At 33.8% G+C, this 13,791-nt stretch overlaps 1 protein-coding gene across 1 annotated transcript; it reads right to left on the bottom strand.

Annotated features, from left to right (window-relative positions):
* Positions 1-9,919: 9,919 nt before the first annotated feature.
* LOC102805338 (TNF receptor-associated factor 2-like) lies at positions 9,920-12,357 on the bottom strand. The gene is made up of 5 exons (XM_085492067.1): positions 12,022-12,357; positions 10,973-11,048; positions 10,727-10,828; positions 10,422-10,547; positions 9,920-10,327 (listed from the first exon to the last, which is right to left on the bottom strand). Exons 1-5 carry the CDS (start codon positions 12,192-12,194, stop codon positions 10,136-10,138), a joined length of 669 nt encoding a protein of 222 aa, XP_085348193.1. The 5' UTR covers positions 12,195-12,357; the 3' UTR covers positions 9,920-10,135.
* Positions 12,358-13,791: the final 1,434 nt, after the last annotated feature.

Below are 13,791 nucleotides of genomic sequence, written 5' to 3'. Positions count from 1 at the left end.
TACGCTAAATTGTAATTGTTTACACTACCTAATGGCAATAATGCAGCAGCGGCAGAGTCTCTCGCGTCTGTTTTGTTATGGAATGACTTTGCCCATCATTACAAAGTGTATCATTAGTGTGATAGAAAAGTACTAGCAACGTGAACGTAATAGCTCCCGGGATGATAATCATCGTATCACTAAATTAATCTAAAAACCTGTATATTTTCTGATTTTTGGGGAGTTTCAAAACAACTCAAGTCAACTATACAACAACTTATGATTTTATTCGATACATCAGTATAAAACAATGCTTGCTTTTTGTATATAAATGATGTGATTTATCACTGAATAGCATACATTGTCATTTACGATCGAAAAGAGCATCCATAAAAATCGCCTAACTTAACATTAATAAAATGCGGGGAGAAATTAAAAATTAGCCCACCAATTTTTAATGATATGTTTCGATAATAAAATATCAAACCAAAGACAAATATTGGTTTCGCGTCAAGAAGAAAGGTACATAAAATAGAGTTCATTTCAATCACCCCAGAAGTCAAACACAAACAATTTTTGGGTAAAGGTATGAAAATTTGTTGCGAAAATGTATCGCTGCCGGTAAAATAGATAACTGTATAAACATTGATTTTTATTTCAGCTTCATCTGTGTGGGTAAGTTTCTCGGGTCAGGTTTGTTATTGCATATCTAGTCGTCGTATTTATTTCTTAGCCCTGGTGACCTTTGCAAATCGTTACAGACCGACTGTGTCATAAGCATGGCATTATTTAAATTATTTGAAAACAATTGAATATCATATTGTAATCCAGATTGAAATACTGAATCACTGAAAGTGATTAAATAATATGTACGATTGAATGACCCGATAATAACGCATCTAAAATGCTGGTTCTTATATAGAATTACCCAGAGATTGATTCAAAAATAATAACGCCCTCCACCGGCAGCTATACCGAAAATTCATGAGATGTTATTAATTGTACTGCATAACACAGATATACACGTATTTACCAATGAACCATGTCATCATATAACAGGTGTGCAAATAAATACTACAAACTGTCTCTCTAACGGATATAACTACTCATTGAATATAAGAACGTAAGTTTTTTTTTAAATAAATCTTTAACTTGCGAAGTTGAATCTTTCAATTTATTCCTGCTGTGTAAAGGATTTACTATAATTTGCACAAGCGGATATGGTCGTCAAAAATTCGATTTCTTTGTAATTAATAATAATTTAAAAATAAGTAAAAATAATAACACTTTTATGACAATTAACAAATAAAAGTTTATTTTAATTGTAGAAATACTAAGTAATAGACTTTATAAGTAACGTCTCTATAACATAAGGCAAACACATGTCGGATTGCCACACACAACCCAAAGCTCGTGTCATGACCGCCTACTCTGTCTAAATCAATCAAAATTAGAAAATTTATGATTTCCAAATAAAATTGACAATATAGAGAGGTTCACCTGAAATACTCAAATATGAAAGTAATATCTATAATGTAAATAGCAAATCTGAGAGAGCCACCCGGGGTAACTATGTATTAAATATCAAAACATGCTTAATATTTACCAAAACCTATTCATAAAAATCACAGGATTGAAGATAATTGCATTTATTCTTGCATAGGACAATTTCGTGATGTACGCGAAATAAAAACGTGTAATTTATCCTCCGTATCAACACATCGTTTATTACTGTTAATGCCGTATCTCATCGGAAAACAACACAGCCTACATTACTTACTGATGCACCCACACAGCTTGACACAAACAGCTCAAAGGTCGTGTCGTACACTGTCTCTTGTCCTTTGACCTTTGCTATATAATCTCGAAAACAGAGTATTTATATACCTTGGTTAGACTTTTGTCAGATGTCTTAATTTCGTGACGCTATCTTCAATTCTAAATTTTTAGCGAATACTTTTCACAATTTTGGTTAAAAAATGCTATTGTTGACGTCTTGTTGAAAACAACTAGCTAAATTGCTTTGATACATGGGTTGACCTCCATGAGATGTGTAACATGATAACAATTACTATTTTATTGTTATTTTATGTCGTGTTTAATAAATACGTATTCTATAGCTATAGTCATAGCTAGAAGCAGTTTAATACATGGTATATTACCAATCTGCCAATGTTATAAACCAGTCATTTTACTGTTGTTTTGTTTTATATTTCCAATTTACACTACATCTATACTCTTGAATGGTTTGATTATAAATAAACAACAAATAATATACCGAGATCGACAATAAATAGCTACGTATCTGGAAACCGACGCCATCTTAGTGGCATTGAAAAAAAAACATTTTTCCTTTGAAATTGATGTTAAAGAGCATCAAACAACCGCCAGACACACACTTTGACAATTTGTCACGAAACCCTAATCTTTCTAGACAATAAACATTATACTATCAAATAACTAGTAAAAATACAATGTAAGATTTAGCTAACTGCAATATATCCACAGTGAAATTTATTATTATGTGTCACAATTACTACCATACAGTTGTGATTCAAACAACACATACTGCATAAAATGTCACTAGAGATCAGTGATAACAAACAAACAAAAGTTCGCCAAAGTCAATAAATGTATAAGCTAATGCACATCAAACTAAATCAGTGAAAATCAGCAACCATGTTGTTGACATATTTTCCGTACAAAGTGTCTAAAACTCACGCACAGGCGAACACAATTTCGCCTGGAAATAAACCGACACGGACAACACCGAAAAAAACATGGAAAACATCGATATTCCCCCAAAGGTGCTCCACAGTCAGTGAATACAAAGGTAATAAAACATCGTTACGTACATCATTTCACTGGTAAACTGGAAAGCCCAGTTAATCAGGCAAGACTAATACTACATTTTCCAATCCATCACAGTGTTTGATGCTAAGATGATTCAGAATTACAGTTGTATTTACTTCCTACGTTTAGATGCGTTTTGCTCCCTATGTTAATAAACAACTCGAGTTGTATAACAAAGTGACATTAAATGGCAAGTTGCCGTAAAAGGGTGCTATATATGGAATTGCATTATTTGTTCATGGCTGTTGTTTTGTTTGACAATAACACGGTGATGAAAATAACTATATTTCTTGAACTGGATCGTGTAAGCATAATATTCGATCTGCTGTCTACTTACTAAGAATACATTTCATGTACCAATAGAGTCTTGAACTAACCTTAGATAATTTATAGCAAGTTCATATAACCCGTGGTTCGTTATTCACCAGGTTTGTAAAAAAAATAATAAAACAAGTCTAATAAAGAATAGGAGCCTGCGGCTTAATTTGACCCAACACGGGAAAACTCACCCGGCCCGGACACGGCGAGGATTGACAGATTGAGAGCTCCAAATATATATTAAATAGACCATAGTCAATAATTTCTTTTTTAGATAATAGCATATTTATGAAGTGATTAATCACTGAACCTTAAACTTAATGCGAATTTGCTCAAGTATGCAATATAGGAAGTGTTTGAACTTTCAGCTCATTTAATTCCATTTTTATGTTATCTAGTTCTTTTGTCATTATTCGCGCCTCATAACTCTAAATGGGTTGGTCGAAAACCATGCGTAGTTTGGATATATCACACTTCATACAAACCATGATTTTCTATCTTGGAAGATCAGCAGTGACTTCATGATTAAAATAAAGAATACTAAAAATGTTAGTGTATAGACACTATGCGCTGTTATGATGATGGTAATGTTTACAGATACATCAAAATACAATTACCTGTCTATTGATTATAACATCACAAACGTCAATAGTTTCTATCTGATGTATGGTCGGACGGATACTCTCAGCTCTGCATCTTCTATCCAGACAAGGAGATTCCAATAAACAGTTTTCCATGTGATCCTGTGGGCAAATGAAAAGTAACCATATATGTAAAAGTAAAGTGTGTACAAATAAAGCATATCTACTAGCAAAGATTATTTTAACTCGACGTTAATGCCTAATTGAAACAATTATTTCGATAATATATTAATTGGGTAGTAGTTGTGGGAAAAATACACAACATTTCGTAAATAACGTAAAATCCATTCCAATCACATCCAATGCTAGGAAAATTAACATAAAGTTTCTGAATATCTTTGGCACATGCTTTGCCTGTGTGAATCTGATTTAATATAACAATTCAAATTATGAATGTTTAACGTATAGCAATTATAATACATGTTTCTGAAAGTTTGATGAACTAACTGAGAATTTTAAAATTGATACATATAAACTAACACGTTCACAAGTATGATTTCACATTTTTCATTTTTGTCAATAGCTTGGCATTCCATCTTCATTGTCACTGAGTTAAGAAAATAATACAACTTAGATTAGTGTAGCTGTTCTGATTTCGAAACTACCCAGAGTAGTTTGAATGTTCTTGCCGCTACTCGAGAAATAGCTTGCTTGTTGTTTATAACCTAAATGAAACTCATTTACAGACAGATTGTATGAATGTTTGCAATGAATATAATCAAACAGACAGTGATTGTAATCATAGATATACCTATGATTATAATCAGATTACATACACATACCCAGATCACCAGAAACATCCTACTCATGTTACTGGTAAATTACAAACTCTAAGATTGAATCATCAAAATCTATGATAGTGAACGCATTTTAATTATTAAAATATATAATCATTTATATTCATAGATGGACACAAATAACACCTGTTCCAGGTCGATAAACTATGTATGACGTAAACATCACGCGATCCTGTCACACCACTTACCATGCAACATTGTTGTAAACAACAAGATGTAAGTCAACGCTCTAACCAGGTCTTCGAAAGCCTATCCACAATATATGAATGTAATTATCATCCTAGCCGACAAACACAAAATATCATGTTTTTAACAATAAGCGGTTCTATGGATTTGTTTTTAATATTTTAGTACTCCGTCTTACAACATGTTATATATCATAGATGACTTACCAACTGAAAATGCAACCGACGGCATATGTATTTCGGCATACAAAAACAAGTGAATCACTGTACCCACACGATTCCAATTAAACCGGAAAAGACTTGCTACAATATGTGAGGAACAATCCACAACAAACTATTCAGAATTATCATGCGAGTCGCATTTTTTTATGAGCTTTATGACCATTTTATTATTATTTTTTTAAATTATTAAAAGTACTGAGTATAAGCAGTGTTATACCACACGGGCAAAAGTGATATAAATAAATTACACGACTGTCTCCGTGCTATTGATAAGCGGCTCTTTTTCAATTGTTGCTATCCAGTCTCAAATTCTTCGTAATCATGCATTCACGCCGAAAAAATAATACGTATAGTTTGATTGATTGAGGGATTTATTGATAACCGCCCACAATCATATGTAGTTTCTATAGTACAGTAGACACAGAGAGTGGTTCGTATTTCGTGCCCGGACTTCAGTGAATGGGTATCCGATGATGAGTGTCATGGATCAACTAATGATTGACGCAATACTGTGTGAAGTCATGCCATTTAAAACTAGGAAAGCGTGGTTAAAATATTGAATATTAGTGGGTGTTTGGGTTAATAGTTGACCCGACATCGTTAGAGCAGCCAAGGTGAAGGATATTCAGACTTGTTGACCACAACATTTGTAGTACAACACCAAGTGCTGCACTGCAAGATTCCCCTTGTCCGGTGAAGCATCTAGAAGATTCTTAATTTATATTTCATAATCTCTGCTGGTGTGCAGTGTGATGTCTACGTAAAAACTGGGCGTAGAGTAAATTTGGTGAGCAGAAAATGTTAAAGTTGCTAGACGTATTAAGTGAAAGTTCAAATATATATATATACATATATTGACCGGAACATGCGCGAATCTGATTGGCTGATAGCGCTATGAGTTGCAATAATTTACAAAATATACATACGATTTAATCATCCGCCGATTATCTACTATGTTTTGAAGGAACTGGAGAATAATCTCCTGCATTTTCTCTGAAAGTTGAACAAATGAACCAAACAAACCAAATAACAAAACTGTACAACTAAATGACCATTATTGATGCATACCTGGGAGAGCCACCTGAAATTAACAATTAGATTAACAATTAATGGATAATGTTGTCGGTGATAATGCATTTTGGAACACATTCTCTTAGATTGACATACAATTTATGTAGCTTTCGCTTCACATAGATCTCCCCATAATAATTCAAAAAATTACAAAAATGGACAATATTTTGTTGTAAAACAAAACTTCATTTATAACGCAGAAACTATCGTATGGCGTTGCTGACCGGGCAACACAAATAGTATATCTGTGTAAATTATTTTCATTAAAATGCAACGCATTGCTAGGAATAGGGCAAGCTGTTAATGTGGATTAAATAAAAGCATGCATTTAACTTTTCGTGTCAAAGCGTCGTTGAGTTTATGGATGTAAATTCCGTATTCTGCCAGAAAACCATGTAGTCTATATTACTCACTAATAAAAAAAACACAGATTGACATGAACAGCCTACAAATCGTGATATGACCGCCTTCACGTGACACTAGGTAAACGCACACTGCCTGGAGCTCTGAATTCTATATCTGAACGCATGTCAATTAATCAAATTATAAAATTGACGTTTTCGTCATGAAATGAACAAAGAGAGGTTAACCTGAAATACCTAAATATCAAAGCAGTATCGCTTTTTATCAAAAATGACAAAAATCTTCACAGAAATGTGTTATCGCGAAATATCTGAGATAACTATATAATAAATATGAAAGCATCTTCGCTTGTTGAAAATATCACGTTTTAAGTGTATAAAAATATTGTCGATAATTGGGTTTATTCTTGGATAGGCAAGTTGGTAATGTTTGCGAAATAAAAGCGTGCATTTTACCTTATATATACCTCTACCTTATATCAAAGCGTCGCATATAAATGCCGTGTTCCATCCAAACACCATGCAGTTTACATTACTTACTGATGCAAACATGCATGGTGATACAAATAGCTCAAAGATCGTTACATGTCCGCCTTCACTGAACAAACATTCACCGGTGAAACAGTGATTAAATAATGTACTCGTAAACTGGTATAAGGTCGACCTGTACTATAGAACGATACACCTCAATGTCCGGTAATTAAAAATTTTGATATAGTCCCCTTCACTAAGGGTTTATCTCAAACACCTGCACCCTTCGCCATATGTGCCGACATAGTTCCTTAATGGCGTTTTTCAATGATAAAGGAGATCCAATATATTAAGATCTTTTAGAAGATTCATACCCCCCTCCAAATAAACCGAAGGTCATTTGTAGAGTCAAAACATTAAAAATCTCAACATTGGAATTGATCTACTCCGTTTTACTTTCGGACATTGAAATGCACATGACGAAAAACTTGACCATGTCTATATGATGAACTACATATTTTGGCTAACATATAGCAGAATTGTTCAAAAGAATGTCCCTTGCACATCTACGAATCCCATGTAGAGCTGATTATATTTGGCAGTCACTATGCATTTCTCAGCTTGCAATAACCACAGTGAATTAATGCATTTGATCATCAATCGCTATAAGATTTTTTTCTTGCGACCGTTACATTTGTTTAGCTCCGCTGTTAACTAATATAACAGAGTAGAGCTGTTAACGAAGGCAATTGATGCTTGGTATATTGGTAGCTTGGGTAGACTATTGGCAGATATGTTCATTTCGTGTAGATATTTTAACTCTCACGTTTTGGCTAAAATGTTAACATTATTTGGTAAAAATGCTATTTGCCACGTCTTCTTGGAAACAACTAGCTTAATAGCTTTGATACTTTGTAAGTAGGTAACATGAGTTGACCTCTGTGATATTTGTAACAACTAAATGTTTGTGATTGAAACATGTCCATAAATACTCAAAAACATGGCTAATTTGTGATTCTATGAAGAGATATTTTAGGCAAGTTCAAACAATGTCTCGAACATTGTACACCCCTACTGACATATGTTTATAACATAACTGAAACATTTCCGGTGGAAATTATCATTTTAAAACTTGTTTTAGACTAGTCTATTAAATGCTGGCATGTTTTAGGGTAGTCTGGAAAACGTCTCAGACATCTCAAATGTTCATACCATGCTGTTCATTAAGATGTATTCAAATTAAATAGATGGATATGGACATTTTTCAGACTAGTCTCAAATGTGTCTAGTCACACAATATATCACAAGAATTTTTGAGATATGAAGTCGGTCATGTTGGATTAGTTAAACGTGGTGTAGTATCATTGCTACAGTTGAGAAATGCCATAGTCTCAGCAACCAATGCCCAAGGTCTCTGCGGCTATTTATTGGACAGTAATTTTCACAGCATCACAATGCCAGGCATGGCGTTAGTCCTGTTGATGAACACGTGATTTTTAGCATATTAATGAATATACAAAACAGTTTTACTGCTCACATTGATGATTTAATTTTCAGATTTACTGACTCTATAACTGAAATCTACTATATATAAATATGATTTTAATAAATTAATTTGTTACTTTTAGGGTTTTTGATTTTGACATATAATTTATTCGGAAAAATGTTAAATAATCACTGATGTCAGAGTATCTTTGTTCATTATGACCACTAATTGTATTCATGTTTGCAATGTGCCTGAAACATATTTATATCAAGGAAATGTTTGAAACATGTTTCAGATATGGTCACATAGAATGTTTAAAGCCCCCGAACATGCCTACACTGCGTGTTTTTGTAGCAAACCTACATTCATGTCCCAAAAGTGTCTGCACCAGTTTCCGAAATTATACTATTTTCAAACTAGTAGATGAGTCTGAAACATGTTTGTGACACATCTGAAGTATGTCTCAGACACAGTAACCAAACTTGTTTCATGCCAAACATGAGTGAAACTACTCTTATTTCGGTAAAGGATGACAAGATTATTGTGGGAACACTATTAATCAGGACACACTAATTGAGAAAACATCGTCTAAATGCCGATGTGACTATATAATATTTCACCTCAAACCTAGTACATAATGTGACTGATATTTCTAAAATTTTATTTCTACAACCAATATTTTCTATTGTTATAAAATCAGATAAACACGTTTTCTCTACAATATAGCCATGACTATAGCCAGGGGAAGTTTACTATGCGGTATGGTACTGTCTGTCACAATACTGCAAACAATCCTTTTATCGTTAGGATGTCGGCCTTTTGTTTCATATTTCCAATTTGCAATAACTACGTATCTAAAGATCGTCTCGACAAACCACTCAATAGCATTAAAACACATTTATTTTTTGATAGTGATGTTAATTTTCTATTGTTTGGTGTGAATGCTGCATGGTCCAGATTTACATATAGATAACATATCATGGAATATAAGGATACTGATTAAACCAGCAACAGTAAAAATAGTGCATACATGATTATGCTGGAATAAAGTGTACATACACACTTCCTAAGTTTTGAAGCTTTTTGCTCGACATATCAATAAACATCCCAACATCCCAAACAACGAAGTGACTAAAACTGGCAGGATTGCCATAAAAGGGTTCTACCTCTAGATTTGCAGGCGTGACGTATGGCTGTTGGTTTTGTTTGAAATAATACTGAGATCAAAAATTTACACAAAATATATACTTTAGAATATATAGAGCTTAAAATACAAGAAAACGCTGTTGTAATAGTTTCTCACATAAGATAACCTTGGCATTGTTAGAATTACGTATTGTGTATCAAAGGTTTTGTGTACCAAATCGTCTATCACTGAAAATACCTTTCATGTATCAATTGAGTCTTAACTAACGTTCAATAATTACGTTATTATACAGGGGCATTTGATAAATTGCGACATTCGTGAATAAAATGATATAACTCCGCACAATGACAAAACACACAAGCTAATAAATGCGTAAGTAAACCAAAATATCAATAATAAGCATTTAATCAATTCATCAGCTAGTAGTTCAAAATCAATTAACATAACACTATTATAATACATAGTCTAATCCGTGAATACAGCCAGGGCGTGAATTGTGTTCAAAATGAGTAAAATAGTTGTTATGACCTTTAAGTTGTAGAGGATTTGTGTATTATTTAGTATGTGATTAATCGCTGAACTTTAAACTGAATGCGAATTTACTCAAGTATGCAAAATAGGAAGAGTTTGAACTTCCAGGTCATTTAATTCCATTTTTATATTCTTTAGTTTCTTTGTCAGTATCCGCACCACGTTGCTCTGAATGGGTTGATCGAGAACCATGCGTAGTTTGGATATATCACACTTTATACAAGCCATGATTTCCGATCCAGGAATCTCAGTAGTGACTTCATGCTTTAAAAAATGTACACAAAAACAAGTTAGCGTATAGGCACCATGTGTGCTAATTATAATAGTTATGTTAACAGATACATCTAAATACAATTACCTGTCTATTGATTATAACATCACAAACGTCCGTATTATTTATCTGATGTATGGTCGGACGGATACTCTCAGCTCTGCATCTTCTATCTAGAAAAGGAGATTCTAATAAGCAGTTTTCCATGTGATCCTGCGGGAAAATAAGTATTTATTGGTAAATGAAAACCTTTTATGTAAAAGGAAAGAGTGTACAAATAAAATAAAACTAGTAAAGATGATTTTAACTCGACATTAATGTCTAATTCAAACAGTTATTCCGATAATATATTAACGGGAGAAATATATAGCAGTTGTGAGAAAATTGCATACCATTTCGTACTGAACGTGAAATCCATTCCAATCGCATCCAATGCTCGGACAATTAACACATAGTTTCTGAATATCACTGGCACATGCTTTGTCTGTGTGAATCTGTTTTAATATAACAATTCAAATTATGAATGTTTAACAAATAGAAATTATGGTATATGTTTAAGAAAATGACCGTTTCATAAAAACAAACTAAAAAACATGATATAATTATGTCAATTAGCATATATTTGGTTACGTCTGTACCTCTTCAAGTCTAAGTATGGCTTCACATTTTTCATCTTCGTTAACAGCTTGGCATCTCATTCCATTTTCATAGTCACTGAGTTGGGAAATACATATAAATTAAACATTGGTGTTGCTGCGAAGCTGTTTTCATTTAGAGAACTTATTGCAACTATTAAATGGCATTAAATGGCATTGTTGATCAAACTAATATGACAATATAACAAGATACATTTGCTATGAATATAATCGGAAAGACAGTTTTCTATTGAATACAATCAGACATGCAGTTTGCCCTGAACATAATAGGACACAGTGTGTGCAACAAATATAATCAAACAGGCTGTTGAAATGATGTTATCAGAAATTTGAAGAGGACAGTTTCCAAAACAGGCAAAATTCAATAATCAGACAAATAGTTGCCATACATATAATCGGATAGTTGCAGTCAATGAAAGAAAAAAGATTGAATGTTAGAAAGACCGTTCGCAATGAATACAATTAGACAGACATTTTGAAATGATTGTAATAAGCAGCAATCTGCAATAAATAGTCAGACAGAAACACTGCGCTCATGAGGAAAAAAGTTCATATAATGTACATACTTAAATTTATATATACAGATTTTTACACAAATAATCCAAAGTTAGCATCTCTCGCTAATAAAACACACACTGTATAATTGGCTTTTAGACTAAATTAGCGACAGAAAACACTGTAACCCTATTCCAGGTTGCAGTCCGATATAATATGACACTGTATGATGTAAACATCACGAGATACTGTATCATGTGACATTGAGCAAACATTGCTTGTTTGCAAACAAGGCGTGGGCCAAAGCTTTAACAAGGTCAGTTCAGTAGGTTACTTCGTAGAAAAGTTTATCAACAATACGAATATAAACATCACCCTGGCCGACTGGATATGAATTTACAGTGGATTCTAGGATTCACATAGTCTGCAAGCGAATACGTGAGCGGTTCTTCAAGGGAATATATTTTAAATTTAGTACAAGTGAATACTGTTAGACGACAGTACTCCGTCTCAAATGTTATAAAAAAATGACCTACCAACTGAAAATATTCTGCCAACAACGTCTACAATAGCGGTGTCCACATTGTGTTTGTACTGGGTCTTTTAAAATGTATGAACACTTCGCACACGAGTACGTCTTATCTAGGGGTTCAGACGGTGCCGGTGCCAGTGCCAGTGCCGGTGGCCGGGTAGTCAGCGATTCAGGCATGATGATCAGGATCGATGATTAAGCGAGTCTAGTCGATAGGTTGGTGGTGCTCTATTTCACGCCAGCAGTTCAGAAGCATAGCAAAATGTAATTCAAAAGTCAGGGACGATGAAAGCATAATACCAAACTGACGGAGACTAAAATTACTGATGCATGATCGACAACGACATGCAAAAGACTAAAGGTTAAACGAACAAGGTATTTAAGTTGGCTGCTTCACATACCATGTATCAAGGCGCCATAGTTTTACACCTGTAGTTAAAGTTGTGTCCGTCCATGTTTAGAGATGTAACGCAACTTTTACTATATAAATACGTTTCTAGGATATCAATAACTTCTATATTTTCAATGTGCCCCAAAACGTTGCGATTTTGAAGTAATAAAGGGTTGAAACGTGATAGATTTCAGTGGTATATGTGTGCATCGGTCAATGAATTGCGTCGTCGTCTCAGACCACAGACCTGGCAATTGTTATTGTAAAATAGCTGGGCAATGCATCTTGCTTAGTCAGTAGGACGTAATGAATTAAAAGTTATTAAACTTTTATGATCAGCAATTCGAACGTGTTTCAACGGAAAAATCAATCATCTAGTAAAATATGATTAACGGATTTAATACCGTCGGATACCTAGAAGTTACCGTAATGTCAATCTGCGATAACCTGTTATTCTGCATAATAATCAAGGTGATATACGAAATAATGAATAAGTAGATACAATAACCTTATTGCGCATGAGCGTGTCGATAAAGCATGGTTTGAAACTCAAATTCGAACCACTCGGTTTTTTAATCAATCTTCAGAGGAATATTAAAATATGGCGTCGAAAGTGGTTGTCGATTCTGTGACATAAGAAAAAACGGCAAAAGATCGAAGAGAAGCAGCAGTCCAAACAAATATGTGGAGTTCATGTTTGAGGCATGATAGCAGAGTATGCCTAGATTGGTTTTGACAAGACTCGGAATTGTGCCAAATTCATTTATTAGAGACAAATTACATTTTTAGATTTGCAAGATGGTCATCATGTCCGTGTATAGAACAGTATAGGCAGATAGGTGGAATACGAGTGTTTGATTGTGATAGAAGGACAATAACCGTTTTGTTAAATACAAGAATAACTGATCCTTAAAACGGTGGGGTTGGCACCTGCGCATGCGCAGGAATTGAGTCCAAGCGACTGTAACAACGCACACTAAAACGCGAAAGCTCATGGATAGACTTTATGTCCGTTTGGCGCATGCGCAGGTGACGATTCCCCCCTTTAAGTGAAAACTAACAGTCTGCCGTGAACTTGGTCAGCATTTCAAAGATTGACATTACCTATATTATTAAATTTTCTTTATGTTGTTGTATATTCTTCACTGTTTTGATTTGAATAAAATACACAGAAAGTCTGCCATGTCACGTGATTCACGAGGGATATATGTAAAACGTTTATGCAGTTTTCTATTTAATACATTATTTATGAAAGGCGCTGTAATTTAATGTTCTCTACCGCCGCCCACATGTACACATTTTCTGGTAAATCTAATATTCGTAAATCACAACATAAATATTATAGAGTATACTTCCACATTAATTATTTACCTTAAAGTTTTT

This window comes from Saccoglossus kowalevskii, chromosome 17, assembly GCF_978046115.1.
Source record: "Saccoglossus kowalevskii chromosome 17, keSacKowa6.1, whole genome shotgun sequence".
NCBI lineage: Eukaryota > Metazoa > Hemichordata > Enteropneusta > Harrimaniidae > Saccoglossus > Saccoglossus kowalevskii.
The sequence above is the reverse complement of the archived record's forward strand: the minus strand, read 5'-3'. Positions and strand labels throughout refer to the sequence as shown.